At 44.6% G+C, this 27,920-nt stretch overlaps 1 protein-coding gene across 1 annotated transcript; it reads left to right on the top strand.

Moving 5' to 3' along the window:
- The first annotated feature begins 12 nt into the window (after window positions 1–12).
- On the top strand, window positions 13–27,920 carry LOC142213724 (Wilms tumor protein 1-interacting protein homolog). Its single transcript, XM_075282179.1, has 8 exons — window positions 13–1,222; window positions 13,496–13,597; window positions 16,771–16,838; window positions 20,875–20,937; window positions 22,005–22,135; window positions 22,399–22,450; window positions 24,050–24,118; window positions 24,890–27,920. The coding sequence occupies exons 1-8, from the start codon at window positions 202–204 to the stop codon at window positions 25,040–25,042; spliced, it is 1,659 nt and encodes a 552-aa protein (XP_075138280.1). The 5' UTR covers window positions 13–201; the 3' UTR covers window positions 25,043–27,920.

The raw sequence follows: 27,920 nt of genomic DNA, 5'->3' as shown, positions 1-27,920 counted from the left end.
CCGGGAGCTGAAGACACAGGAGTGAGAGAAGCGGCGGCGGCAGCAGTAAAAGAGTCCGCCCGCTCCCCTGCGCTCTCCTCCGCCTGGCGGGGCCCCAGCCGCCCCCGGAACCCTGAACCGCGCAGCCCGGGCTGGGATGAAGCTTCTCCCTCTGCAAGAAGCCTCACCAGTGTCCGCTCCGCCGGGGGCCCCTGCAGCAGCATGGAGCAGTACATGGGGGAGGACGTGGGCCGGCTGATGGAAGAACTGTGCCTGGAGGAGAGCCGGCCTCGGAGGCTGAACGGTGGCAGCAGCAGCAGCGGCCTCATGCACTACCTGCCACACTGCCCCTCAGACCCGTACAAGACGTACCCCGCGCAGCCGGGGGCCCTGAGCCGCCAGGAGGCGGAGGTAGCGCTACCCTGCTACTCGGGGCGACCAGGCATGTATCCTGGGGGGAGCGGCAGCCCGAGGTCTAGTACTGCGCCCCCCTGCCCCGAGCTTGGCAAGTACTCCAGTCCCCGCTCCAGTCTGGTGGTGCCGAGCCCCCGCTCCAGCCTGGGCCAGTACGAGGCGCTGAGTCCCCGCTCCAGCTACGCCAGCACTGCTAGCGATACCAGCAAGCACTCGAGTCCCCGGGCTAGCCTCAACGACTGCGGCTCCAAGCCGAGCAGCAACCGTACCAGCGGCATCAGCATGGGCTACGACCAGCGGCACGTCAGTCCCCGATCTAGCTACTCCACCGGCAACCCGGAGGCAGACGGCGGGGGGCACGGCGCGGTGATCAGCCCCCGCTCCAGCCTGTGCTTGCAGGACGGCAGAGCCGCCACCCTGGCCAGCCCCCGCTCCAGTATCTCCAGCCACAGTTCCCGCAGTTCCCGTAGCTCCCGTGGGTCCATGGGGGCTTACCCCGATATGCCCGGGCCCTCCCCCCGCTCCTCCATGCTGGGGCCGGGGCTGCAGGAAGAGGCCCTGCCGCAGGAAGTCGGGGAAGTCGGCCACTACAAGCTCCTCGCACAGTCTCCCCCCAGGCACGAACAGCACACGGCCGAGCCGGGCCCAGCCGCCGCCTCGTACGGTTACAGCTCAGCCAAGGGCTCCGCCACCCTGCACAGGTTCAAGCTGCCCTACCAGGTCACCCCGTCCAAGGAGAGCGGCCCCAGTCAGGCGGAGAAGAGGCTGGAGGCGCTGACCCTGGAGCTGGAGAAGGAGTTGGAGATGCACATGAAGAAGGAGTACTTCGGTAAGAGGCTGGAGCCCTGGACGGAGCAGGGTCGGGGTGATGGAGGGACCAGGGTGTGTGCAAGGATGGAGAGTCAAGGACCAGTGTGTGTATGTGCCAGGCTTTCTCATCACTTGTAACTTCTGCAGACTTAGATCATATGGGCCTGTTCACACGTTGTTAGCACTTAGTAGTTTTTTTCAGAGATTTTCTTAGGACTGACACATGTTAAGACTGTCATACCATAATCAGATTGTCTGATATTAGTACAAACATCCCCCAGTAAAGGCTCACACTGGGGGTGTCCTGACCATAGGAGATGACACTCTATTCTGTACGTGACCTTATTTGTATGTAGCAGATTTGTTGTAGGACACTGTCAGTGCAGTGAGAGAACGGAAGGAATCAGCTATGGACATGACAGACTTCTTGGTTTGGGACCCTGGTCTCACCTGTCATAAGTTTACATTTGGAGGGATGGGTCTGTGGTCTTTCCAGAACCATGTGTTGCTCTATTTCAGTAATTATTGGGGTCCCAGCTCACAGACCCCACATCTCTCTGAACAGGGTCAGCTGATCACCATGAAATGAAGCATCATGTCCTCCATGATGGAACATCTGAGGGGTGTTGGGGGAAGGTTCCTGCTGGAACCCTTACACATCTGCTCACCTGAATGAATGATTCTTAGATGTTGCCTCAGGTTGGGGTAGTTGTGCTTTGGGTTGTTGTCCCATTTTCCCTCATCTTATGGATGTAGCTGTGACTTGCTTTGTTTCCCATGCAGGATGTCTTAGTGATGAAGGGGGAGACACCGCAGTTAAAGGGTGTGTAGTCACCGCACATCTTGGACAGAGAATCACCACTGTTCTGATTTCTTAAATCCGTATTCTCTAGCAAGTGGCAGATGACACTTCAGCCATTGGCAGCTGTAGTCACTTTATGTACCAGTGGTAGCAGGTATCTTAATATCATCAATGAAACTTGGGGTCAGGGTCAAATCCATATCACTGGCAGTTACCCCCTAATAAGACATATAATTTGATCATAAATTTAATGTACTTTTCCCCTTCTGACAGTGGCTCCCGTGTTGAAAAAAATGTTTGACACATTTGTCTTGCATCTTTTGTGTTCAGTCTGATATAAGGTGTATAGTGTTAGCTCTACTTAAGACACAACTGCACATAGCCACAGAGGCCGAGGTTGTCTAACAGGGGTCACTGCTGCAAGGTAGGGAGTATTCTCCAGCTTGGTCCCTTGTTTTAGTACCTTTGTTGTGACATTTCCATTTGTGGTAGCAGGGCACTTGTCACGGAGATCTCCAAAAAGTCAGTTATGGAGAGCATTCTTGAGTATGTATCCTGCTGAGCATAAGAGCTGACCATCTACAGGAGAAAGGACTCCTCTGACCATTACAGCTTACACTTTACAGGAGAGAGGAAGCCACAGATGATTAGAGCTTGTATTTTACCGGAGAGAGGATCTTGCTGACTGTTAAAGCTTACACTTTACAGGAGAGAGGATCTGGTGTCCATTAGAGCTTACACTTTACAGAAGAGAGGATCTGCTGACCATTAGAGCTTACACTTTACAGGAGAGAGGATCTGCTGACCATTAGAGCTTACACTTTACAGGAGCGAGGATCTGCTGACCATTAGAGCTTACACTTTACAGGAGAGAGGATCTGCTGACCATTAGAGCTTACACTTTACAGGAGAGAGGATCTGCTGACCATTAGAGCTTACACTTTACAGGAGAGAGGATCTGCTGACCATTAGAGCTTACACTTTACAGGACAGAGGATCTGCTGACCATTAGAGCTTACACTTTACAGGAGAGAGGATCTGCTGACCATTAGAGCGTACACTTTACAGGAGCGAGGATCTGCTGACCATTAGAGCTTACACTTTACAGGAGAGAGGATCTGCTGACCATTAGAGCTTACACTTTACAGGAGAGAGGATCTGCTGACCATTAGAGCTTACACTTTACAGGAGAGAGGATCTGCTGACCATTAGAGCTTACACTTTACAGGAGAGAGGATCTGCTGACCATTAGAGCTTACACTTTACAGGAGAGAGGATCTGCTGACCATTAGAGCTTACACTTTACAGGAGAGAGGATCTGCTGACCATTAGAGCTTACACTTTACAGGAGAGAGGATCTGCTGACCATTAGAGCTTACACTTTACAGGAGCGAGGATCTGCTGACCATTAGAGCTTATAATTCACAGGAGAGAGGATCTGCTGACCATTAGAGCTTATAATTTACAGGAAAGAGGATCTCGATAACCATTAGAGCTTACACTTTTAGGAGAGAGGATCTCGCTACACTGTACAGGAGAGAGAATCTCACTGATCATTAGAGCTTACACTTTCAGGAGAGAGGATCTCACTATACTGTACAGGAGAGAGGATCTCGCTGATCATTAGAGCTTACACTTTACAGGAGAGAGAATCTGCTGACCATTAGAGCTTACACTTTCAGGAGAGAGGATTTCGCTGATCATTAGAGCTTACACTTTCAGGAGAGAGGATCTCACTATACTGTACAGGAGAGAGGATCTCGCTGATCATTAGAGCTTACACTTTACAGGAGAGAGAATCTGCTGACCATTAGAGCTTATAATTTACAGGAAAGAGGATCTCGATAACCATTAGAGCTTACACTTTTAGGAGAGAGGATCTCGCTACACTGTACAGGAGAGAGAATCTCGCTGATCATTAGAGCTTACACTTTCAGGAGAGAGGATCTCACTATACTGTACAGGAGAGAGGATCTCGCTGATCATTAGAGCTTACAGTTTACAGGAGAGAGAATCTGCTGACCATTAGAGCTTACACTTTCAGGAGAGAGGATCTCGCTGATCATTAGAGCTTACACTTTCAGGAGAGAGGATCTCACTATACTGTACAGGAGAGAGGATCTCGCTGATCATTAGAGCTTACACTTTACAGGAGAGAGAATCTGCTGACCATTAGAGCTTACACTTTCAGGAGAGAGGATCTCGCTACGCTGTAAAGGAGAGAGGATCTCGCTGATCATTACAGCTTACACTTTCAGGAGAGAAGAGACACCTGAACGAAAGAGTATAGACTCAATAGGAGAGAGAACCCCACTTATTATAAGTTTATACTGTACTGGAGAGAAGACAGTGGTGCTGCAGTATTTTATACCTGGTTAAAGTATCAGTAGATGGAAGGTGTAATGGATGTTGTTATGGGTTAATGGCGGTGCTGATGGGTTTGGGGGTCTGATTAAGAGCCCCTTTTCTGTCGGGTATTTTCTGGAATTCCTGGGCCGTATTTTGAGGTCAGAGGACGGGATCTGTCTACAATGGGGGATTGAGCGCGCTCAGTACAAAGAGCACGTTCAGCCAGGCTGGAGGCAAACACAAAGATTCCAGCGAAAACCTCAGTGAGCGCATTCCAGCCGCCGTGGCCACCGTGTTAACCCTTGCATGGCTTCAGCTCAGTCTGGAGGATTGCAGAGCTTATTTCCTTCATGAACATGTAGGTGGCAGTCATATACACATACAACACAAACCAACCTTTTCTCATCTATAGGTATTGGCCCATATTGCTGTTGGCTTTAAACCAAAAGCATCTGATTCGCTCAGAACTGTACATGAACCATTTTTTCATTGGGCTTTTAGCTCTGTAATAGACTTTGCGTTTTTGTTCTCCACATTTTTCTGTCACTGAATGGGGACATTTTCAACGTTCGATACAGCAGAGAGACTTGAGGTGTCCATTGTTAAATGAAAGAACTACCTAACCTGGATCTACTGTAACAGATTCTCAGATGTGAGAAGTATTATGCCCCCTGGATGTAAACAAGAATGTACCTATTCACTGAAAACAAGTAGGGGCCTCAATATTGAGGTATAGACAGAAATCTAGATTGCAGTGGAACTTCTCATCATGCAGTGATTAAGGCTGAGGCCTCACATTGTGGAAACACAGCTTTTTTTGTTGCAGATTTTGCTGCATCTTTTTGAGCCAAAGCCAATAATGGCTACAAAAATATTTGGAAATATATAGGAAGTTCTTATACTTCTACCTTCTGCTCAATCCACTCCTGACTTTGGCTCAAAAACCGCAGCAAAATCTGCCACAAAAAACCCTGCATTTCCGCAACATGGGGCTTTAGACTAAAAGAGACTGTCCAGCCATGTAAAATAAAAGAAATGCTCACTTTACTGATCCTCTACTGCTGTCCTTCCAATGCTTCCCTGGTCCCCCACCTGTCTCTACTTATTGGCCCCCTATAGAGGACACACAACTGCTATGTCGTATCGCAGCGACTTCGGTGGCAAGTGTGCGCAAAAATATTTTATTCCACATACCCCACCATATCATAAAAACGAACTTCTTCCAAAAGGAACAGGAGTATGTATAGCGACACCAATAGAGTCATCAAGTAAGGTCAAAATATACATCTTTAGGAAAGCAGAAACCAAATGGATATTAAAAACATTTAGGGTAAGTTAAAGAATGACAATATGTTACATCACAGAGTAAAGTAGGGGTCAAGTCCTCACACCTTCTACCACAGTGTGGCTTCATCAGGGCCATCTTTAATGCTATAAGATTCCTGCCATATATAGGTCTGTAATAACAGTAATGTATAACATATGTGGTCAAATTGAGGGGTATGAACTGTCAAATATACCTGGTTCCATGGTGGGCCGCACCATGCGATCATCACTTTCATCATCTGCAAGGTTACAATGTACATACAATGCACGTACCCCCATATAGTTTACCAAGTCTTACTATGACGTATTATTTGGTATACTGCTCATGATGACAGACATGACCACAATGATATGACCACAATGTTTTTGTATTTTACATTGTGATTTCTCAGTACTCAATGCTTACTATAGTTTGTGAATAACAAGTACTATTTATAGGGAATGTAACCTTAATTCATGGTGTTCCAATACTTTTATATACATGTATATGGTAGACAAGTGGCATAATACGGTATATACAGCAAACCTTAAGGTAGATGGTTCTAGTTTGGTAACAACAGAACATTACACATAAGCAAAATAATGGTGATCACTTAATGCTGGTATACCTAAAATGCTTGAAAATATCACTGTATTGTTGCCTCAAAAGCTGCACCGAAATGAATAGTAATGTACTCATGTGATAGTGCCTACTAAAAATATCTGCCATGCAGTTGTTATTCACACAGGACTGTAGTGTCAATATTGTATTCTATTATGTAACATACTGTCTTTAAAATGTATGTCCATTTCTTGGTAAACACATACCAGGACAATGGTACTGTGGGGTGGGATAAGGGTAACTAACCCTTATTTTACAACCCATTTTAACCCATTATATAGCTATGTGTTTTCATTGTGCGACTTTGTGGAATCAGTAAATCTATGATGATCCAGAAAAGACTGTGTTTTAAGTATGAGAAGTATTGAGTACAGCCACATAAACATTAAAAAAGGAGTGGACGCGTGTGCAACATTTAAGGTGCGTTTACACGTTCAGGTTTTCAGATGGAGTTTTTGAAGCCCAAACCAGGAGTGGATTGATAGAGGAGAAATAGCACCTGTGGTCTATACTTTTATTCCCTTTATGATCCATCTCTGATTCTGGCTTTAAAAACGACACCTGAAACCCTGAAGATGGTAATATACGCGTATACTTCCAGATCATCTGTGTTGTGGTGCATCTTGAGTGCAGAGTAGTCACACACCAGTATAAATGGGTTCATAGTACACCGTATGATGGGGGGTCAGTATCTAAAATCTGTGGAGAAGGGGGTCACATTTCTTTGTACTGCTTCCACAGTTCCTAGAAGACATGACCTATGTCTTTGTTGGCTTGCTCATCTTGTGTAGCAATGGCTGTGCTATCCATGAAGGCTTCTTTCTTTTCACAGACACCTGTGCCATTGACACAAGGTCCAGGAATTTCTAGAATTTGTCTTGAGCTGACAGGATTACAGTCTTATTGTTTTTTAGAGAGTAGACTGGACTCTGAGAGTGTGGGGGAGGGGATCTGAGACATCACTTGCTCGTGTTCTCCTATATAACCTGTTGAAACAAGGTGACTATTCTTGTAAATTTTTGCTGTTTTGTCCATCAGCCTGTCCAGCTGCAGTAGAACAACTCCCTTGGTTGAGAACTAGGGTGAAACTGAAAACTGTACCCTTCCTCCACCTCATGTTGGGTTCTAGCATCTCAACTCAGTGGGATGTGTAGAATATAAACAGGAGCCGGAGGTCTAGGGCACATTGAACCTGGCCGCGGCCTCTGTGGCTGGTCCAGAACTGGTCCACATTGTAATTATCTAGTTCCTTCTTAGGAATGGCATATCGGTTTTATAGCGTACCAGTGGGCAAAGAGGACTCTGCCGTTCCGGAGCCGCTATCTGTAATTGTGGAGTTACAAAGCCTCATTTATCCTGCAGAAAGCAGTCATTACGCCACACTTCTGGAGTCACAGGACTGAAATTAGGTGGATTCCTCCAAGAATAAACACTGGAGACACAGCGTGCCTTGTATCAGGCTGGGACATGTTTCTCTTTGAAGCTGACGTTCCGCTTGCGCCCTTGAGACGTTTCATGTCTGAGCTGTTGGTTCTGCTGGTCATGTTTGCGTGTGACTCAGCCCCCCTCCCCCTCCCTTCCATACTGTGTCTTTGGGGTCCAGGTGGAGGTTATTCCCTCATTCTTATAATGGACAGTCTTTTGTTTTCCCCTCGGTCCTTCAGAGACCAAATCTAAGTTCCTCATCCTAGAGCTAGGTCACACTAATCCCTAAGTGCTGTCTTGTAGATGATGCAGTTTTAGGTAGCATACTGTGGCTGATAACAGAGAGTGCTATTGATGCATGTGGTGATGGTTTGAAGAAGTGACATGGAAATTTGCCTACAACAAAGAGACAAAAGTACAAGAAACGCTCCTCCTGTCCCCACTGGGACCAGTAACAGATGAGTAATCTTTTGAAGCGTCTCCGCAATTTGAGGTCAGGTTTGCTTTAAGGTGATCTGATTTGTTTGCATGGCTTCTTGCTCAGGATTTCTGGAAAGGTTTTGAAACCTCCGATAGACTTTTTGTGTTTCAGTTTATTTTTTACCATTTTTGAGATCTCTGCTTATTGTCAGCGTTTAACTTTCTTACAACGGTTTCAGAATGGACACCTGATGGTTTCCATTGTAGTTCATGGGCTTTGTTGGGCTCCATATTTGACCACTGTTGTAATGGTTTGCCTATTCGTTGTTCTGATCCTTTGACCTGAACAACAGGTGTGAACCTAGTGTAATCCTCTGTTGGGGGAACAGCCCCTCACACCTCTGTGAGTTGAATGCATAGTCAGCAGAAATCCTTCCCTTTTCTTCATAGTTTATTACATCTCCGGTTAGATTCACACTTGCGGTGGGCTCTCCATCGTTTGAGTCCTCTGGTGACCCTGAACAACTGAGAGCCCATCGACAGCCGTGGCGGAGTCTCCAACAGAGATGTGAACCTAGCCTTACCTGCACTTATAGATGGCATCAGGCTTCATGCACATGACAAGTGTGAGTCAATTTTTTTTTTTTTTATTAAAGTCTTCCATACTTCATTCATTTCTAGGAGGGTTTCCAGCCACAACTGATATCACAGAGCAGGATAGGACCTGTTCTATAATTTTTGAAAGAGTTTTTGAGCCTGCCCTCAGATGACACACTTGGTCATGGGTATCGGGCCTGAGACTGGAATCCTCACTGTGGACTTTCTAGACTGAATACAAATGTAACAAACCCTCATCTGTGACATCTGTTGGGTCTCTACGGGTTTCTTTTCAGCCTACAGAGTTGCCTGCAAAATCACGGCCGCAAAATAGCGTCGCGTATACGATCCACGCTCCCATTGAAATCAATGGAAGCGTATATGGCCCGCAAAAGCTCCAGCTCCTGCGCCGTCTACGTGCCACATTACGAGCCAAAATACATTGTGTGAACCCAGCCTTAACAAGCTTGTTCTAATTCACTGACAGCAATCAAAGATTTTGTAATGAAGAACTGAAGTATGAAGCCTATTTGAAAGTTTCAGGAGTTTTCATTCTACAAGGATTGAGCCTTATTTACATGGGACTGCCATGACAATTTAATTGCTGTGTGTATTATAGCTGCTTTGTGTTGCTGTATGCTTGGTCCACTGTTTCCAGTTCTGTGCAGCATCATGTACATCATGGGTTGAATGGTTTTTGCAGTGAACCTGTCATTGTCATGCATAACTGCGGGGGATCTGCAAATGGCTGCATCCTCTGTCACTATGTCTGGTGATGGCTGTCAGTCACTTGTGGATGGTAACTTGCATCTTTGCTGTCACTATGTTTGTGGATGGGGGAGGAAGGGGATATGTTTTGCAGATGGCCACTCATGTCTTCTGTAACTGTCAGTAAATAGCTGCAGCGATGTTCTCTGATGGTCTCTCGAGAGTACTGTCATTATGTCTGTAGATAGATGGTGGTCACTCACATGTTCACTGTCATAGATTGGTGGAAGAGCGACTATAGTTTTTGAATGGTCACTCAGTTTTGCTGTTACAATGTCTGCAGATGGCTCGGGGAACACTTTGTAGATGGAGACTTGTATCTAGATCATTTTGGAATTCTCCTCAGATGGTCGCTTTTGTTTTTGCAGTTACTTTGTCGATAGGTTGCTTGAGGGGACACTTTGCTGCCATTATGTCTCTACTTTGCGAGGGCTGTGTGGGCTCTTTGGATGGTCACATGTCCTCACTGTATTTGTCTATAGATAGCTGGGGAGCCAAGCTCTGCAGATGGTCACTTATGTGCCTGTGTTCACATTGTGCAGGTGCCAGGGGCGTTCTGTTGATGATCTCTCACATCCTCACTGTCGCCATATCTGTAGAACATAGACGTGATAACTCGTGTCCACTCTGTCTGGAGGTGGGGGCATTCAGTGGTGGCTTGCATCCTCATCTTCTCAGTTCCTGTATCTATATGTTGTTGGGTGACACTTTGTGGCTGGTCATTAATGTCCTCGCTGCCACTGTATCTCCCACAGCAACATACAGACAATCTGTCAATGGCCACTAGCATCCGCTTTGTCACTATGTATTTTGTTGGGGTGGGGGAAATCTCCGAATGGCCACTCTTGTCCTCAGTGGCCTGACATAGGAAGCTGTGAAGCTGACACAGCGCCGAACGATCGTTTCACATTCTCCGGAAGCGCTGCACAGGAACACTACGTGAATGTTTGCTGTGTACATTTGGCGACTTCTTCCTGCCAAGTTACTGCAGACATTCCAGCAAACGCAGAGATCATCAACAAGCGCTCATTATCCCCAAGTCGCTGCACATTAACCCCTTTCCTCCTGCCAGACCGGATGGGGTTCGGGTGTCTCAGTAACAACGCTGTTAACAAGATGCAGAGATCACTAGTGAATAGCTCATGGGGTGCAGAGGATGGTTGTGAGCGCTTCCATCCTGGTGATAGAATTTGTGTGTCACTTTATCAGTAGTTTTCTCATGTGCGGAGTAGTAGCTAGAACTTGGGACATGTATCTTCAGCGTTTTTTTTTTTGTATAATGTGGAAGCACTATAGCGATATTAAACACTTGCACTGCTGATCTCTGGGGTCTTGGCAACTGGACCCTATACAATCAGATGAAAAAGATTTGTTGTATCATTACAAATATCCCTCTCTTGTGTGTGTGGCGGCTTTAATTTTGAAATGTCACCTTCCTAAAAAGTCACACACTCGCCATGTTGTGACGAACATGTGGCTGGCAGCAGAACTTGTATGTGTACATAGGACAGCCCTACCCCTGTCCTTTTACCAGCAGTATGGCGCAAAGGGTTAATGTTTGGTTTGCAAAAATATTTTCCCAAACCCGCTTGCCCCATCGCCAGTCTCCGCCTCGCCGCCCACATTTTTCCATAATCACATTCCAAGACAAGCAAATACACATCTGACGCCGTGGCCTCAACGTCTTTACTGGAGTTTCTTGTGATGCCATTTTGTATGGAGGAATCAAATCCCGGAGAAATATCCTGGGGTTCAGGTGGTGCGAGACTGCATGGGGTGGGGGAGAGCAGTAATTACTATTCATTCATCCTACCGGATGGTGCAATTGGTACCAGTTATCGCTTTGTACTAAAGCAATTGGCAATTCTGCCAGTTGTGAAAGCTTGAGGACTTGGTTACTGATTTACCCAGAATGTTTCTTTCTTTATCCTTGGTATCCTGGTGCTTGAGACTTATGTAATGCAGGATGAGGCATATGGATGTGGGAGAAACATATTTGTACATTAATTTTTAGCTTATAGAACAATGGTAGGCAACCTTAGGCACTCCAGCTGCTGTAAAACTACAACTCCCAGCATGCATACTTGCTCTGCTGATCTTGGAACTCCCATGGAAGTGAATGGAGCATGTTGGGGGCTGTAGTTTTCCTGCAGCTGCAGTGCTGAAGGTTGCTGAGTCCTGTTATAGAAGATTGAGTGCATATATATACCGGTAACCTATATGTCTTTTGTCACTATACATAAGAATTTCTAGGATGTTGCGTAGTTTGAAAAGTTGGTGTCAAAAATTGTTAGAGCAGTACCTGAATGTCAAGCAGGAGGTAACCATACCATGGAGGGTCATATGTGGTGAGCTGACATCTTGTGACTCACGCCACAGTGATCTTGATACTAGTTTTGCATATTTGAAACCTGAGCTTTTTTGTTGTTGTTGCTATGAAGCTTGCACCACAATGTTTGTGTTGCGAACATGTCTGGGTCAATAAGGCTGTGTTCACACGGAGGAATTTGCCATGGACTTGGGGGCGGATTTCGCCCCCGATCCCGGAGCAGATGCCTCCCGGAATCCGCCTCCCATTGTTTTCAATGCAGCAGGACGCAGAAAGAAGAAGCGTCATGCTTGATCTTGCCGTGGATTCCACGGGGTCTGCGTCTCGAGACTTCCTCCTGATTAGGCCCATTCATCCGGGCCTAATCAGGAGAGAGCTGCCGTGACGGAATGCTGATGCACTGCATTGCCATCCCGTCGCAGCTAGACTGCGGTGAAAATGCCGGGAGCGGAAAATGAAGAGGAATTCCTCTTAATTTTCTGCCGTGTAAACACACCCTATAATGGTGGCTGCATGTAATATTAGGGGTCCCCTGAACTTTAGAACATACTGTATCACAGTTTATCTACAAAAATGGTGAAATCAAAATCTGACCAGAAAATAAATGCTTGAGAATAGCATTTTTGATTTCTCCAGTTGCACTCAAAGCTGCAGTGTCTGGGCTGCAGTTTGGTCTCCTCTCATTTGTCCCAGTAATCCATGTGACTGGATAGCTCAGTTATAACTGTGCAGGTCTCATCTGTACTCCCACAATACACTGAACGCAGCTCTGGATGGTACTGGAGTATAAGGGTCAATGCACACAGAGTTTTTTGGCGGGTTTTTGACGCTGAATCCACGTCAGAATCCGCCTCCAAAAAACGCCTCACCATAGAGCGCTATGTATTCCGCTAGCTTTTTTTTCCACTGCTAGCAGATTTTTTCTGCTAGTGGGAAAAAAAAAAGCGACATGACCTTTTCTTTAGGCGGATTCCACTTGAAAAAACCAACGGGAATCAATGGGAGGTGGAAAAAAAACGTTTTTTTACGCGGTTTTTACAAAAAACAAAAACTAAAAATGCTCAGAAAACTGCTTCAAAAAAACATTTCCTAATTCCTGAAGCGGATTTTTTCCTCTACAAAATCCTTGCCAAAAAACTCTGTGTGTGTTGACCCTAAGGGCTAATTCACACGGTGCATGGAATGGCGGATTTTGGTCCTCATTGTCACGCGGGAAACCACGTCAGAATAGGACCAAAATGCGCCGGTCACGGCTGAATCAGCCGCGGAATCCGCCTGAAGAAGGGGCAGCTCGCTTCTTTTTTTCTTTGAGTGGGAACATACCACTTATAGAAAAAAGGAAGCTAGCAGTCTGCATAGACCTCTATTGTGAGGGGGTGGATTCTGACGTGGCTTCAGCGCCAAAATCTGCCCCCTTATTCCCCGTGTGAACGAGCCCTAAGACGTAATGACAGAACTTTGATTTCAGCTCTGGATGTGACTTGTCTATAAGACATGATGTAACGGCATAATTGTAACACCAGTAAAAGAGATTGTATTACAGCAGAAGAGTTTGATATGTTTTGTATTATGTTAGCCCTATGAGTCCTCGCCCTGGTGTCGGCCATGTCTGTTATCTGCCTCCGGAAATTTCCTCTTTCTAAAGATTTTTCTTTTTTCTCTCCTCTTTCCCCAGGTATTTGTATCAAGTGTGGAAAGGGAGTGTATGGGGCAAGCCAGGCCTGCCAAGCCATGGGGAACCTGTTTCACACTAACTGCTTCACCTGCTGCTCGTGTGGTAAGTCATGGCCTCCTCGCCCTTCCTATATAGCCCATAGTAAAGATACAGTAGTCAGACAAAGCCGAATCCTGGTAGTATCTCTGACACTTGGGTAGCTTCCGTTCTGAGGCTTTACTTCATCCCTCACAGTTTTCAGTAAATGGAAACCATATACATTAGAAAGTTGCAGAACATTTTTTGTTTCATCAAACCTGTAAGCTTCTGCAACTATAGCCGGTCTTTATACCCCTTGCCTTGTGTGTTGGCACATTGCACGGTGCAGACTCTGTTGGGGTGCACTGTGTAGGTTTTGCTGTTCCAGTTAGAACAGAGTTACTTTCTGACTAGTTTATATGATATGTGCTTTTCCTCATAACTAGAAGTTCCCAAACACACTACATATTCTGCTGTAGCAAGATGTGACTGTTCTCTGCAGTAAGCATAGCACACACAATGTGAACAAAGACTACGGGTAGCGGGGAATTACTGTGTCTCACACACATACATGCATGGGTTGCGTGGTGCAATAGACTTCTGTATTCAGTGCCGCAGTTTCATAGAGCTAATGGCAGCCATTTCTGTACATAGCATTTCAATCCCGTGGCTGCTGATCTGCACAGTTGTGTTATTTGAGATTGGATGTATTTCATTTGCCCCCTTGGCCCCAGGTCTTGTCCTGGGTCATCATATTGGATGCCTCTGCAGCTTGGCAGGAAACATAGAGCCCGGGGGAGGGGGGCGCAGCTATTTTTGCTGCTGTGGGACAGGATATTGTGTAAACTCTGGAGTCAAAGGGTGAAACGTGACGTTTGCCAGAGACCAGGGCTTGTCCCTACTCATTAGATTTGCCATCTTCCCTATGTTCACTGCATCTTCTGACAGATGAAGCGGACATGAGATGGGGCATGCTGGTACTTGTAGTCCCACAATATCGGAGTGGTCATCACACAGGGACCATTCTCTGCAGCTTATATCCAAGTCTGTGTAGATAAAGACTGTTCCATGCTGACCATATGACCATTCACACCTTGATTTAGAAGCCATGATCTTTGTGAGGGACTGTACTTCTTGTTCTTCATAAATAAATCTTACTTGCACCATTTTGTCTAATACATCTCAGTCTGGCACCTTAAATTTGCTGATGCCCTTCGCAAAGTTCTGTGGATGAGTGTTACGTGAACAGTCGGCAGCAGTGGTCGGATCTACGATATTCTTGGAAATATGATTTATCCAGCAGATTCCTCACTGCGTCTGGTTTGCTTTGTTGATGCTGTTCAAGTTCTTTTCAAAGGTGCTTTCTGGGTTAAAACTGTTAATGACGTATCCTAAGGTTAGGTCTTCAATATCACATCCGTGAGCGTCTCGCACCCAGCACGCCTTCTAATCACCTGTTTTCACAGAGAATGGGGCAGAGAGCAGACAGCTCTGTTCTCTGTGCATATGCTGCTAGAAACAGCTGATTCATGGGGTTGCTGGGTGTTGTTATGATATGGATGACCCACCTTTAGGATAAGTGTAAGAAGCATGAGGTTAGCACAGGTTTCTGGATATAAATGAAAATATTCACTGATGGTAATAATAATCCTGAAGAAATCAAAATAGATTTATAAAACCTTGTCTGGAAAAAAAAATTGTTGCCTATAGCAACAAATCATAGTGCATGTTTTATTTTTGTTATATTACAACAAATGTCCATTTACACACCACCATCCCCTCTGAAATACACCCGAGAGCTCCGCACGTATTCTCTCGGCCCGTAGAGAGGAAGGAAGAGCAAGGTCTGAGGCTTGTGAGCTGCATCCAGTTGGAGTCAGGATTAAGTGCTTCCATCCTGGACCTGACTGCAAGGGAAGTTTCTTATTCCTGCACCCCTGTCTCCCATTCACACCCCTCACTGCTGCCATTATGGTGACACCACCGGGATAACCATTCAAGCTCCTTCTCCTAAACCAAAGCTGCTTACCATGATGTGGTTTATAACAGGTGGCAGTAGTCGTAGCCATCCTGAAGTACAGAGGCCAGTATATAGTGACTGCCTCTCCCCTCCTTGACTGTATTCCTCTGTCCTATAGTTGTCTCCTCCCCAGTCTGAAGTGGCTGATAACAGTGAGCAGCAGAGCTGACAGCCAGTTTAAAGCACCTTGTGTTTTAGGTCATGCGACCTCAGTGCCACTTTTAAGGTGTTGGGCTCTTGCGAGTATAACTGGGAAAACTCTGACCATGTCTGGACAGAAGTCACCCAAATCTTTCCTCTGTGAAGAGTTCAGTTGCGGCAACTGTTCCCTGCCTAGTATAAAGGCCTCATTCATTCCTGTGGAGAGAAGGTAACAGCTCTGAGTCACACAGCGACTAGTATATGAGGAGGCAGCTCAGGATTAACTCTGTGTGCGCCGCTGCAGGGTGGTCAGGACGCATCCTGATACTTACTGCAGTTATTGTGATTGTTGAAGTTGCATTGTCTTTGGAGTTGCAAAGCAGTCAAACACTACAGAAGCTAAATACTGACTTCATTTTAAAATGCACTTTATCAGGGTAGTAGAGTTTGCCCCTTCTGTTATTACCTCTCTGTCTTCCTGCACTGATGAAACTTGTTTTCAGCCTCGGGGTGGCTATATTTTGTGCGCTGTAGACGTCACATGACATGACCATGCTACATTATTGAAAATGTATTGTGTATATATGATTAGCTGTTCTGTTTATGGAGGAGTCACATCCTGTAATAGTGGTGGGACTCATACATAAAATATCTGGGGGTGGAGGACAGCCATGGCTGCGAAGTAGAAGCCGGGATCAATTTTGGTTGGAGTTGGCAAAAAAAGGTTCCAAATCTGGCTTCAGAATAAAATAATCATTTTAATTGTTATCTATGGTAATTATTAATATTGTAAAATGAATTAAATGGATATTTGTTGCATATTTACTTCCATAGGATTCGATCTCTTTAACAAATTAGAGAATCTTTAGTGATTCTGACTGACCATGACTCTCAGCCATTTCTGAAGGAGTCAGTCTATGGAAAAATGAAATCTGAGTCAGTTGTTTGGCCTACCGACTCCACAACCCTGCTAATATGGCTATGTCATATATAAATTATAGGAGAAGGGACCAGCCTATAGAAATGATGGAACTTGTACATATAATGTAGTGTGGAGAACTTGACAGTCACCATTTTTACTTTCTTTTACCGGCAGGGAGACGATTACGTGGGAAAGCCTTTTACAACGTCAACGGCAAGGTTTACTGTGAAGAAGATTTCCTGGTAAGTTCTGCTGACGCTGCAATTCTTTTATAATGTCACTTGTCACAAGGGGGGGGGGGTGTTATGTCACTTCATGTTTGCCTATTTCTGCTGTTTCCTATGTTCTATGCTCTTTAGCAACAGGGCCCTCACTGCCCATTGGAAACAAATACTAAGGGATTGGGGGATTAAAGTACAACAGTAATTCTATGGGTTCGGTACAGTTCTCCTACCATGGATTCATAGAGCAATTATTCATAAAGTAGAATTTATCGCTGGTTAGAATCTTATGTGATTACATCATCGACCATTCATTGAAGAAGAGACGTCATAACACCAGATTCCAGCCAGCAGTAAGGAGCAGAGACTTGGGTAGGGGGAAACAGACTGCCCTGGTGCCAGTCACGTGGTCTTTATAGTGAGTCTTTTGTTCTCAGGACTCCTGTATTATCATAACGTATTATTATTGCGACGAAGGGGGACAGGGGGGGGCAAGAGGGTTGATGAAACATTATTCCTACCATATGACTCATCATGTGTTCTAGAGAAAGAACAATGAAATCCTGAGCTACTAGGGGGCCCCAAAGGGAATACAGATGTTTAGAGGACATGCTGGAAGTTGTAGTCTTTAGCTGGTGGTATTTGCAGATCCACTTTGTGGGGGGACTTATAGGGTTTAGGGGCCCCTAAAATCCAGCTACATAAAATAGGTAATACTATTAGTCTCTTAAAGGGAATCTATCAGCAGGGTTAAGCATATTAAACCAGCAACAAAGTTAGGTCAGCTTCTTTCTTACTTTCTTATGGTAGAGTTGGAAGGGACCTCAAGGGCCATCGGGTCCAACCCCCTGCGAGTGCAGGTTTTCCTAAATCATCCCAGCTATATGTTTATCCAGATTCCGCTTGAAGATTTCCATTGATGGAGCGCCCACCACCTCCCGTGGCAGCCTATTCCACTCTCTCACTACCCTCACTGTCAGAAAGTTTTTCCTAATGTCTAATCTGTATCTCTTTCCCTTTAGTTTCATCCCATTGCTTCTTGTACTTCCTTGTGCTAATGAGAATAGGGTAGATCCCTCTGCACTGTGACTACCTTTCAGATATTTGTAGACTGCTATTAAATCTCCCCTCAGCCTTCTCTTCTGCAAACTAAACAGTCCCAGTTCTTTTAGCCGCTCCTCATAGGACATGGTTTGCAGACCTTCCACCATTTTGGTTGCTCTTCTCTGGACTTGCTCCAATATATCGATGTCTTTCTTGAATTGAGGCGCCCAGAACTGTACACAGTATTCCAGGTGTGGTCTGACCAGGGAAGAGTACAGCGGAATAATGACCTCTCTTGATCTAGATTCAATGCTTGTCTTAATACATCCCAGAATTTTATTAGCCTTTTTTGCAGCAGCACCGCACTGTTGGCTCATGTTGAATTTGTGATCTACTATTATGCCCAAGTCCTTTTCCCCTATGCTATCACTTAGTTCTATTCCTCCCATACTATATATGTTTTTTACATTTCTGTTACCCAGATGTAGAACTTTGCATTTGTCACCTGAATGTAAACCCTTTTTCCCAATGGAAATATGTTTCTCCATTGCAGAGACATTTATTTATTTCAGAATCTGCAAGTGAACAGTCTGGAGCACCAGGGGTAACTGTTGCTCTGAAATGCTATTTCCCAAACTGCTCAGATACACTCTCCTGCCACTCAAAGAAGAGCAGCGTGGGGCATAATAGTTTGAAGCAAAGGACCAGACTGTTCCCTTGCACATTGTGAAATAAATTAATATCTCTGCAATGGAGGAACAAGTTTTCATGGGGGTAAAAGGTGTTACAATCAGGTGAGCCTGACTTGTTCTAACTGTGGTGCAGGTGTAATATGCTTAACCCTGGTAACAGACTCCCTTTCAGAGACTAACAGTATTGCCTGTTTTTTTTGTAGTAGATTTTAACAATAAATAATGAATGTTAAGCTTTAGTTATCACTCCTTTCTCAATTAAGTCATTCCCCTGAATGTAGTGGGTCCACAGAAATCAGGGGCCCCCATGCACCCTATAAGTTCCCCCACAAAGCAGACTCCCATTAAACTGCTTGAAGCTTGAAGCTTCTGGACCTTAAAGCAGAATTTACAACAGTGCCATCACTTGATATGTACTATCTATATAATACAGGTATATTTTTGTTGTAGAGACGTCTTGGGCCTCCTCAAGCTCAATACCCTGGTAGCAATTGCTACCTTTGCTTCCTTATCGATTAACTCCTGACCAAGTTCAGGGGCTGATTCAGAAACCTAAACCATTTTGAAGTCCTCAAAGATGGGGCAGAGATCAGGCTGAAGATCCATAGAGCTGTTTATACCCCCCTTGTTTTAAGAAATATCACATTTAGGGTGGTTGTTATTACTATTGATATTGGAAGATTATAGTGTGGTCACTGAGCTCCCCTCCCCCTCACGTGGATACAGAGGTGGTTAATCAATAACCGGCAGCTGATCAGATATCAGATAGTTGGGGAAGATGTTTGCGTCTGATCTGTTGTGCAGTCTGCAGTTGATGTGGCATCCCACTCCTTCTCCCTTTGGGTATTATTAGGACCTGACAGGTGCTGAATTATCAGATATTCTGGATTATCTAACAGGCACAGGAAGGAAGCAGTTTACATTGGTGTTAGTTTGTTTCCATAGCTCTCAATTGGTTGGTATAATGCTGTTGTGAGCTATTCTGTCCTGGTAAAAAAAAAAAAAAACAGAAACCTGATGGATTTTATAAAGGTGAGTCTTACCCTAAACTTTCCTAGCACGTAAGGTCCTCAGCATCTTCTAAATTTCACACTGTGCTGAGAACTAGTGTTATTGTAACAAATCCTAAGGCCTGGTTCACATCTTCGTTTGGTATTCTGCTTGGGGACCCCCCCCAAACGAAAACCTATACATCTTAAAAAGCGGTTAGGTAAGAAACCACACGGACCCCATAGACTATAATGGGGTCCGTGTGTTTTCCACACAGTGTCCGCATGAATCATGCGGAGAGAATGCTGCTTTCCTCTGTTATAGTCTATGGGGTCCGTGTGGTTTCTCAGCTAACCACTTTTTAATACGTATAGGTTTCCGTTGGGAGGGTGTCTCCAAGCAGACCCTCCTAACAGGATACCGAACGCAGATGTGAACCAGGCCTTGGTTGTGACAAGTTTTGAGTTATGACAGATTTTTTACCTTTGGGTGTTAAAAAAAAAAAAAAAAAAAAAAAAAAAAATATTAGAATCCCCCTTTCACTTACAGCAAGCAAAGATGTTGAAAGTAATGAGGGAATAAAACACTAAGTCTGTTGGACAGTTCCAGAGCTTTATTACAGTAATTAAAGTGCTTGCTTCTTTAAAGAATCTTAGAAAGTTTCACGTTGCCGACTGGTGGGTCACCAAGCGAACAGTAAAACGAGTACTGAAATGTACCCTCCTCTATCTGAATGTAGAGACTGTGAGCTTGCGAGAGCAGAGTTTCATTCACTTCTATGGGAGGTATGAAGATTGCTGTTCCAGCAGCCCTATTCACATTGAGGAGGCATGGAGAATTGTCCTAATCATTCCATTACAAAATCTGTGCCAAATTCCGCCCTGATTCTGCCGTTGTTTTCAGCCACCTCAGTTTTGACTTTCTGCAGAGGGAATCTGAAGACACAGAAGTGGAAGAGGATTTTGAGGTGGAAGTGCACCTGAAATAGCTCTTCCATTACCACCATGTGTACATACCCTTGTCCCCTACCCAGTGGATAAGTGTCTTTAATGGAACAATCCTGTAAAGGAAACCTATTGCTTTTCTTCCACCAAAACCAGTGTCCCCTCCTGTCCATGTGCCTGATGTTTACCTGAATAGGAGCTCAGCTGCAGTACCAGACTCAACCATGAATAAGTCGGTTGCTTGTTTCTGAGGTGTTAGAGGATGGGCGGGGGTAAAATGTTTTTAATTTTGAGCATGTGCCTTCAGACTGTAGAGGCCTTTCAATGCAAGACTGCGTTCTCTATAATGTGGATGCCCATTGAACTCCTGTTATCTTCTCTTTGCAGTATTCTGGCTTCCAGCAAACAGCAGACAAGTGTTTTGTTTGTGGACATCTTATAATGGAGATGGTGAGTACAATCCCTGCAGCCACTGACAGTAGGGGAGGAGGGATTAACTCATGATTTTTGCTTATAATCACTGAAAACGCATTATAGAACCCCTTGATCTGCTGCCATATTGGCTGTAGTAATGGTGCCCTACTCCATATCTTGAGGGATCATCTCCTGCACTAGAGATTTCTGTAATCAAACAAGCTGCGGGTACAGGACCTGACAAGTCGGGAGTGTGCTTTATGTCAGCTCTGGCACATGCAAAGTATTTGCCGTATATGTGTGGACTTGTATGGGTTCAGTCGTCGCATTCCACTGAAAAGTATAGGATCCGCCACCCCTCTCCTGTCTGTGTCATGATAAGGGCGTCTGGAGACATCCTATTTATCACCCGCTCTGTCTCATCTCTGCTGTGTCATCACCAATTAATCGTTTATCCAACCAAGTATTTACTAATGAGAATATTCCCATCATAGAAATGTATCCTGTCTGCTCACTATGTAGTCATCATTGTGGTTGAAATAACAGACCAGAGACCGTCTGCTCACCAGAACAGATAATTATCACTTAAAGGCATCATATGGTTACTGCCCACCGACACAGCTGATCGTAACAAAAAGGGGTCATTATAGAGACAGACTGCCCATCAATACATAATCATCACTAAAAGGGGCCATATAAAGACCATCTCCCCAGGGATACTGATAATCATTACTAAATGGGCTAATATAAATAGATGGTCTACCCACCGCAGCTGATGATATTTAGTATACGTGGCCATATAGACAGTATGCCCACAAAAACTAGTGATCAAAACAAAAAGGGGCCACCACAGCTGATTATCACTAAATGGGCCCATAAAAATATATATACAGCTGTCTGCCCACTACAGCTGAGGACCATTACCAATTGGGCCCATATATACACTGCCCACTGAAGCTCAAGATTTTTATTAAATGGGGCTGAGGATTATCACTAAAAGGGAAGTATGGAGACTGCCTGCTGCAACTGATGATCATCACTATAAGGGGCCGTATAGTGACAGACTGTCCATCGCAGCTGATTTTCATTTTTGTGTCTTTCAGATTTTACAAGCTTTGGGGAAGTCCTACCATCCCGGCTGCTTCCGCTGCGTGGTTTGTAATGAGTGTCTTGATGGAGTCCCCTTCACAGTGGATGTGGAGAACAACATCTATTGTGTCAAAGATTATCACACGTAAGTAGTTTGTTGCTTGTCGGAGAGGAGGATAGAACCTGCCGCCCCCACTAAGTACATGTGAGGGGAAGGGGTAAAACTATTCCCTTCCCAGTTCTGACAGCTGTACCGCTGCTTACCTTCCCTCATTGCAGTACTGTGGCGGATTGCTTTTGTGCCATCACCCTGTGTCCTAGATGTACGCATTGTTCACATAGACGGCAGGTACTGCTCATCTTGCTCATTCTGCAGTTTTGGGATTAAATTATTTCTTTTTCTTCCAGCGTTTTTGCACCTAAATGTGCCTCATGCAGTCAACCCATCCTCCCAGCACAGGTACTGAGCACATCCATACTGTGTAATGGTGTATATTATATGATGAAACTCTTTAGAATACATTGGTTTAACCTGCCTGCTAGCTTTTCAAGATCTCTTGCTATCAGTAAATCAAAAAAATTCTTCTTCATGTTCAGAAACTGAAAACCCATCCTGACTCCAAGGGTAGGTTCACACTATAGTTACTAATGTACATTGCTCTCATCCATCACAGGATAAGAGCAATGGACATTAACTGTAGAATGTAATCAAAACCTCCTCTGTCTGGAGTCTGTCTGCTCTCGCCCTCATATGTGTTTTTGTTTTGTTTGTTTTTTTAAAACCTCTGCCTTTTTTTTTTTTTTTTTTTTTTTTTTTTTTTTACTTTTTCTGATGGAGGAGGAAGTCCTGCATGCAGGACCTTTTCTTACATTACAAAAGTAAACAAGCACGACGGAAGAAAACGTCATCATGTTGTTTACAATAGAGTCAGTGTGAACAGACACAGATGGAAGGGGGTTAAGTCTGTGTCTATCACTCTCTTTTAAAAGTCCATTGCTCTCATCACACGAGTCCCATTATACTTTTGGTACAGCGTTTTTATGTAGATTGTCCTCTGTGAGGTAATCATAGAAGCAGCACAATTTTCTTTCCTGACCTGATAGTTTGTTACAATGTATTAGTCCAGGTAAAATATATCAATAAGGAATCCAGTCTGTTCAGCTCACAGAGGATTGTCTATACCACAGGTGTCAAACAGAAAGCCCACAGCTGTAATGAAGGAGAGCACGTCATTGCATTTACAGGGGGCGACAGCCCCCTCACCACACTACTGTCTCCAGGTGTAGAGATTTTATTCTTGCCTCTTCTTCCTGCAAAGTGCTGATGTTGCACCTTTTAATGTCCTTCTGGGCATGCTGTCTCCCGCTCTGTGGTACCATAGTGCAGGTGACAGGGTATTTTGGGGGACAATAGAAGAAGTGCGCAGTCTGGTGACCCCATCAGCACTTTGCAGAGAAAAAAAAAGTAAGTTTTCAATTCACCTGAGTTGTGTGGCCTGGACTCATTGAGATGTAATTTGGGGTGAGGTGAGGAGAACTATTACTTATATTAACCAATATCTGTGGCGGTACAATAGGACATTAATACCTATGTGCATTAACAATATGTTAACATCAGCCTTCAAGGGGTTATAAATGCAACTACGCCTAACTGGTATAGCTATGTTTCTACAGTCGCCAAATTACTAACGGCCCTTTGAAGACATCCATGAGGCTGATGTGGCCTTCAGCGAAAAGAGTTTGACACTCCTGGTCTAGACTGAATACGCGCCCTTAGCTGTGTGGCTGGATTAAATCAGGGTGGCTTTTCAGCTTCTGGATGTAAACATGGATGTTTCCAATTACCTAGGACAAGAATCAGATGTTCCTCCTGGGGGACATGACATCTGCTTGTGTTATATGATGTGATCTGGGTGTTGGGGAGGTGCCTGTGATGGCAATTCATACAGAGATACAAGTACTGAGTTAGTGCTGCCTCCCTGTAGTGTGATGAAAGTAAAAAGTGGGGATTGCAGGGCGGATGCAGCGCCTCTTTTTACCTGCTTTCTTTCTTCCCTAGGGTTCAGAGGAAACAATTCGAGTGGTTTCTATGGATAAAGATTACCACGTGGAGTGTTACCATTGTGAGGTAGGTTGCTACCCCTCTAGTGTCCCTGTTTTTTTTTGTCTTTTTTTTATTTTTATTTTTATTTTGTTCAAAAATAACCCCAATAAACAGCAGAATAATGGGCCCGTGCCTATTCATATGTAAGTAAATAAAGCTTTGGCACTTTTGGAATGTTTTGTATAAACCTAGTACTGCTCACACAGTTTAGGTACAATATTGTGGCTCATGTAGGAGCCGTGTGCCGGGAGTTAAGGACAGGAGAGATTTGTGCTCCACTGTCTACACTGATACATTACAACAAGTCCTCAGGATTAGATCCAGATAATTTCTCATCCTCCAATGTAAACAATAATATTCCTATTTACAGCGTGTGGAGATCTGGAAAATGGTGAGGAATTGTGGAAAAGCAAAGTCTATTAGAAAACTATTTTCACTAGACAAGGATAAATCTTTGTGTTCATGGGACTGTACGGGGAAACTGTCACGTGATCATTCCATACTACTCACAGGCTGCGGGACATGGCCACAAGTCTGGCCAACCACAAAGAGCCATGTCTTAAAATGCTTTTAACTTTGCACCTTAGCCAGCATTATGTGCCATGCTAAAGTAAGAGAGCCCACTGGGAGACCTCCCTACTACAGACAAGCAAGTCGTGAATGACAAATCCCACCATTTGTTTTACAGTTTGTCGTTTAGAGAGCTGCTTCAGTCTGCCCTTATGTGCACAGAGCATGAAAGTGTAAGGTAGTTTTTACTGTATATGTGACTATTTTAATGCTTATCTTGTGCAGGACTGTCACCTACAGCTGAATGATGAGGAAGGTCACCGCTGTTACCCACTGCAGGGCCACCTCCTGTGCCACGGCTGTCACATCAGACGCATCAGCGTGAACATTCCTCCTCCGCACTCGGCCAACTATCCCATGCACGTCACCGAGCTGTGAGCGCAAGGAATGAGATAGAAGAGAGAGACTGTGACCCTCGCTGTATTTTACCGGCTGCAGGAGCCCTGTATTCAGAATTAAGGGGGGCAGAGCTTGTGTCTACAATACATTTCTACAGAGAGCTGGAGATTTGCTTTATTCTTTTTCTTCCACAAATTATTATTTATTGCCCAGTCGGCGTCATCCCCAAGACGCTAGAACGAGGCTCTCCAATTGTGAGAATTAGCACTTAACCTGTATTAACCCATCTGCTGCTGGACGACAGGATGCTGCAGGCAGACATTTTGTTCTGGTTCTGTGATAGGACAGGAGTCCGGGGGAGGAAACCTCTGAGCTGTGTTTCCTCACGTACCGTCCACTGCTTCTGTGCGATATAAACAATAATGCTTGTGTCCGATTGGTTTTATGCTCTTCCTGTGCCCAGTAATATTTTTTTGACCATTAAACCCTTTAAAACTGATCCCAATCTTCGTGACAAGGGATTTCTGTTTAGAGGTGAAGCTGTATGCTTCGGATTTGGCTCTCTGTGCTGCCATTTAATGTTCCTCCACCTGTCACATGACTGTAACAAAAACTGCAAAGGGTTATGCAGCCGAATTGCAACTGTCATGCCCGACGCCCTAGGAGCAAAAGCAAGCACCCCTGAGGAGGGCCAATACTGCACTCGACACCCTTGTCATAGCAGGGTGTCCACCAGTTGTGGCAAATGTCATTAACACAAGGTAATAACTTGGAGCCTCCTGTAAATGAAGCATCAACCTTCCCTTTCACTGACAGCAAGCAGAGATTTTCATTTTTTTTCCTGAGGAAACAAAACCTCATTTATCAAAACTGTCCCAGAGAAACCATTTTTACTACCATAACATCCAGCACCCACCTTTCATGGTAATGATTATTTGCTATGATACGAAGCCTGGTTTATGATGTTTGATAAATGAGGCTGAAAGTTGCAAAATGTCTCACTCCACAATGATGAAGCCATTACTGCAGGATCCAGTCACCGAAGGCCACATCCTTCACTGGGTCACCTTGCCCTGGATATCACAGCATATCGTAACTGCATTTCCAGTTTGTGGTCAGTGACTTTTTACATCCGCTTTATAATGCCTCAGGAAGTGATTTATTGTAGAGTGGCCAAGGAGAAACGCCAACATGAGTCAACGGAGAAATCCACAAGTGGCCGAAGGACTGAAATATTCTCTGTCTTATGTTGTGCCATTGCTAATGTCCTCACTGAGAATGGGTTGCGTGCCCAAGATCATCGGGGGGATACTGGTCAATATCTGCCCCATTTTGGCTTCTTTTTTTCCTGCCCTTCTCTGGCTGACTGGACATTCACTGCCAATTAAGCTCCTCCCACTAAGAGCCGCTATCATGGAAGTGGTGTAAACCCCATGTTCCCCCTTCGACATCTGCATGAAAAAAGAACAAAAAACTTTGCAGCATTTATACATTTCTAGAATTTTGGTCTCTGTTGTTGCTGCCGCCATTACTAAACAGTCATATGACCAGGGCTGAAATATGGCAGTACAGCGCAAGTCTCCACACTGTTCACCGGTAGTTTATTTATTGCTGATTGAGGATCTTGCCATCAGATCTTGCAATCTAAAGAGGTCCCTGACACTGGAAAGAACACTAGATATGTATGAGCACTGTGTGAACTGCTCCAGACTACTCTGTATATATGAGATAGATGTGATTGTTTGCATATTGTACCAGCTCAGTGCCTTAGTCATCGCAGCCCTAGCCACCTTCTGACCGCCATTGTCACAAACGTCGCATCATGGAGCTGTGAGACACTACAACGGCTGGATGATTGATCCCAGATTCCTATAATCGGGCCGTGTCTGTGGATGGAACCTAGCATGTCACCACAGGAGTCTTGCCATTATCTTCTGGGAATGTTGGATTTAACATTTTATTACAGGTTGCTTTTTCTGGTATATCAGATGCCAGATTAAAGGAATATGCCATGCCACCAGAAAAGGCTTTTATGTGTTGAGACTGACCAATGCTTCTCAGATGACTGCGCTGCAGTGGTTACCTCTGTTTTGGAGGGGTGCCTCTATACTAAGCATCTGAGGCCATAGATAAATCCTAGAAGGAGCAGCTATTCACAAGGCTGACCTTAGCGCAATTATTTCAGAAGTTTGTCTAAATCCTGTACATTGTAACAAAGTAAACCAGATTCCTAGGCAAAATGGCTGCCAGTAAGCTCAATAAAGAGAACAGGGGACAGCTTTGTTAAGGGTGAGGTTAAGTATGGTGGGTTTGTCTACAGTATGAGTGACGTGTCATGTCGCAGCGGTTGCGGAATCTGGTCATTTTCCCTGTCTTACATGTTGTCAGTCAGTGAACCTTGGTTATTACAGTTCAACAAGATGCTCCCGGCACCGCAATGGTTAATTTTGAACCATAGAATGCCGGCGTCTCAGTATTTAACCCCGCGGGCTGTGTGCTGAACAGTTCTACTGTAACTAATGTCTTAACTGTAGAATATAAGTGACTTAAATTAAGTTTTTCCTTTAAGAAATCTATTTTCATTTTCTTTGAGAGAATATAGTTTTTGCGTTTATTATTATCGGACCAGCGGAGTAGGAGCCGCCCCGTGTATCGCTTACGTCATCTGATGCAGGCAAAACCAGCGGGATTAGCTGAACTATTTTTGTATAAAATGTTGCTTTGGTTATTTAGTTCCCTAAGGAAAATTGTGGTTATTTTTATTATCAGTGTTTGATTCTCTTGATTGTTTATGAAATTAAAAAAAAAAAATAAAAAAAAAAAATTGGGAAATGTAGATTTATTTATCGGAGGGAGCGATACTGATATAAGTTATTTAATGTTAAACAGACGCCTCATTAAACCCTAGTTGTTATAA

This window comes from Leptodactylus fuscus, chromosome 7, assembly GCF_031893055.1.
Source record: "Leptodactylus fuscus isolate aLepFus1 chromosome 7, aLepFus1.hap2, whole genome shotgun sequence".
In the NCBI taxonomy this organism is placed as follows: Eukaryota; Metazoa; Chordata; class Amphibia; order Anura; family Leptodactylidae; genus Leptodactylus; species Leptodactylus fuscus.
Note: the sequence above shows the minus strand (reverse complement) of the source record. Positions and strands in the feature narration are given on the sequence as shown.

Excerpts from the sequence above, each read along its gene's own strand:
- LOC142213724 (XM_075282179.1), top strand. The coding sequence starts at position 202 with ATGGAGCAGTACATGGGGGAGGACGTGGGCCGGCTGATGGAAGAACTG. Across the intron at positions 16,839-20,874 it reads ACTGTGAAGAAGATTTCCTG|TATTCTGGCTTCCAGCAAAC; the intron begins GTAAGTTCTGCT and ends TTCTCTTTGCAG. Across the intron at positions 22,451-24,049 it reads AACCCATCCTCCCAGCACAG|GGTTCAGAGGAAACAATTCG; the intron begins GTACTGAGCACA and ends TTTCTTCCCTAG.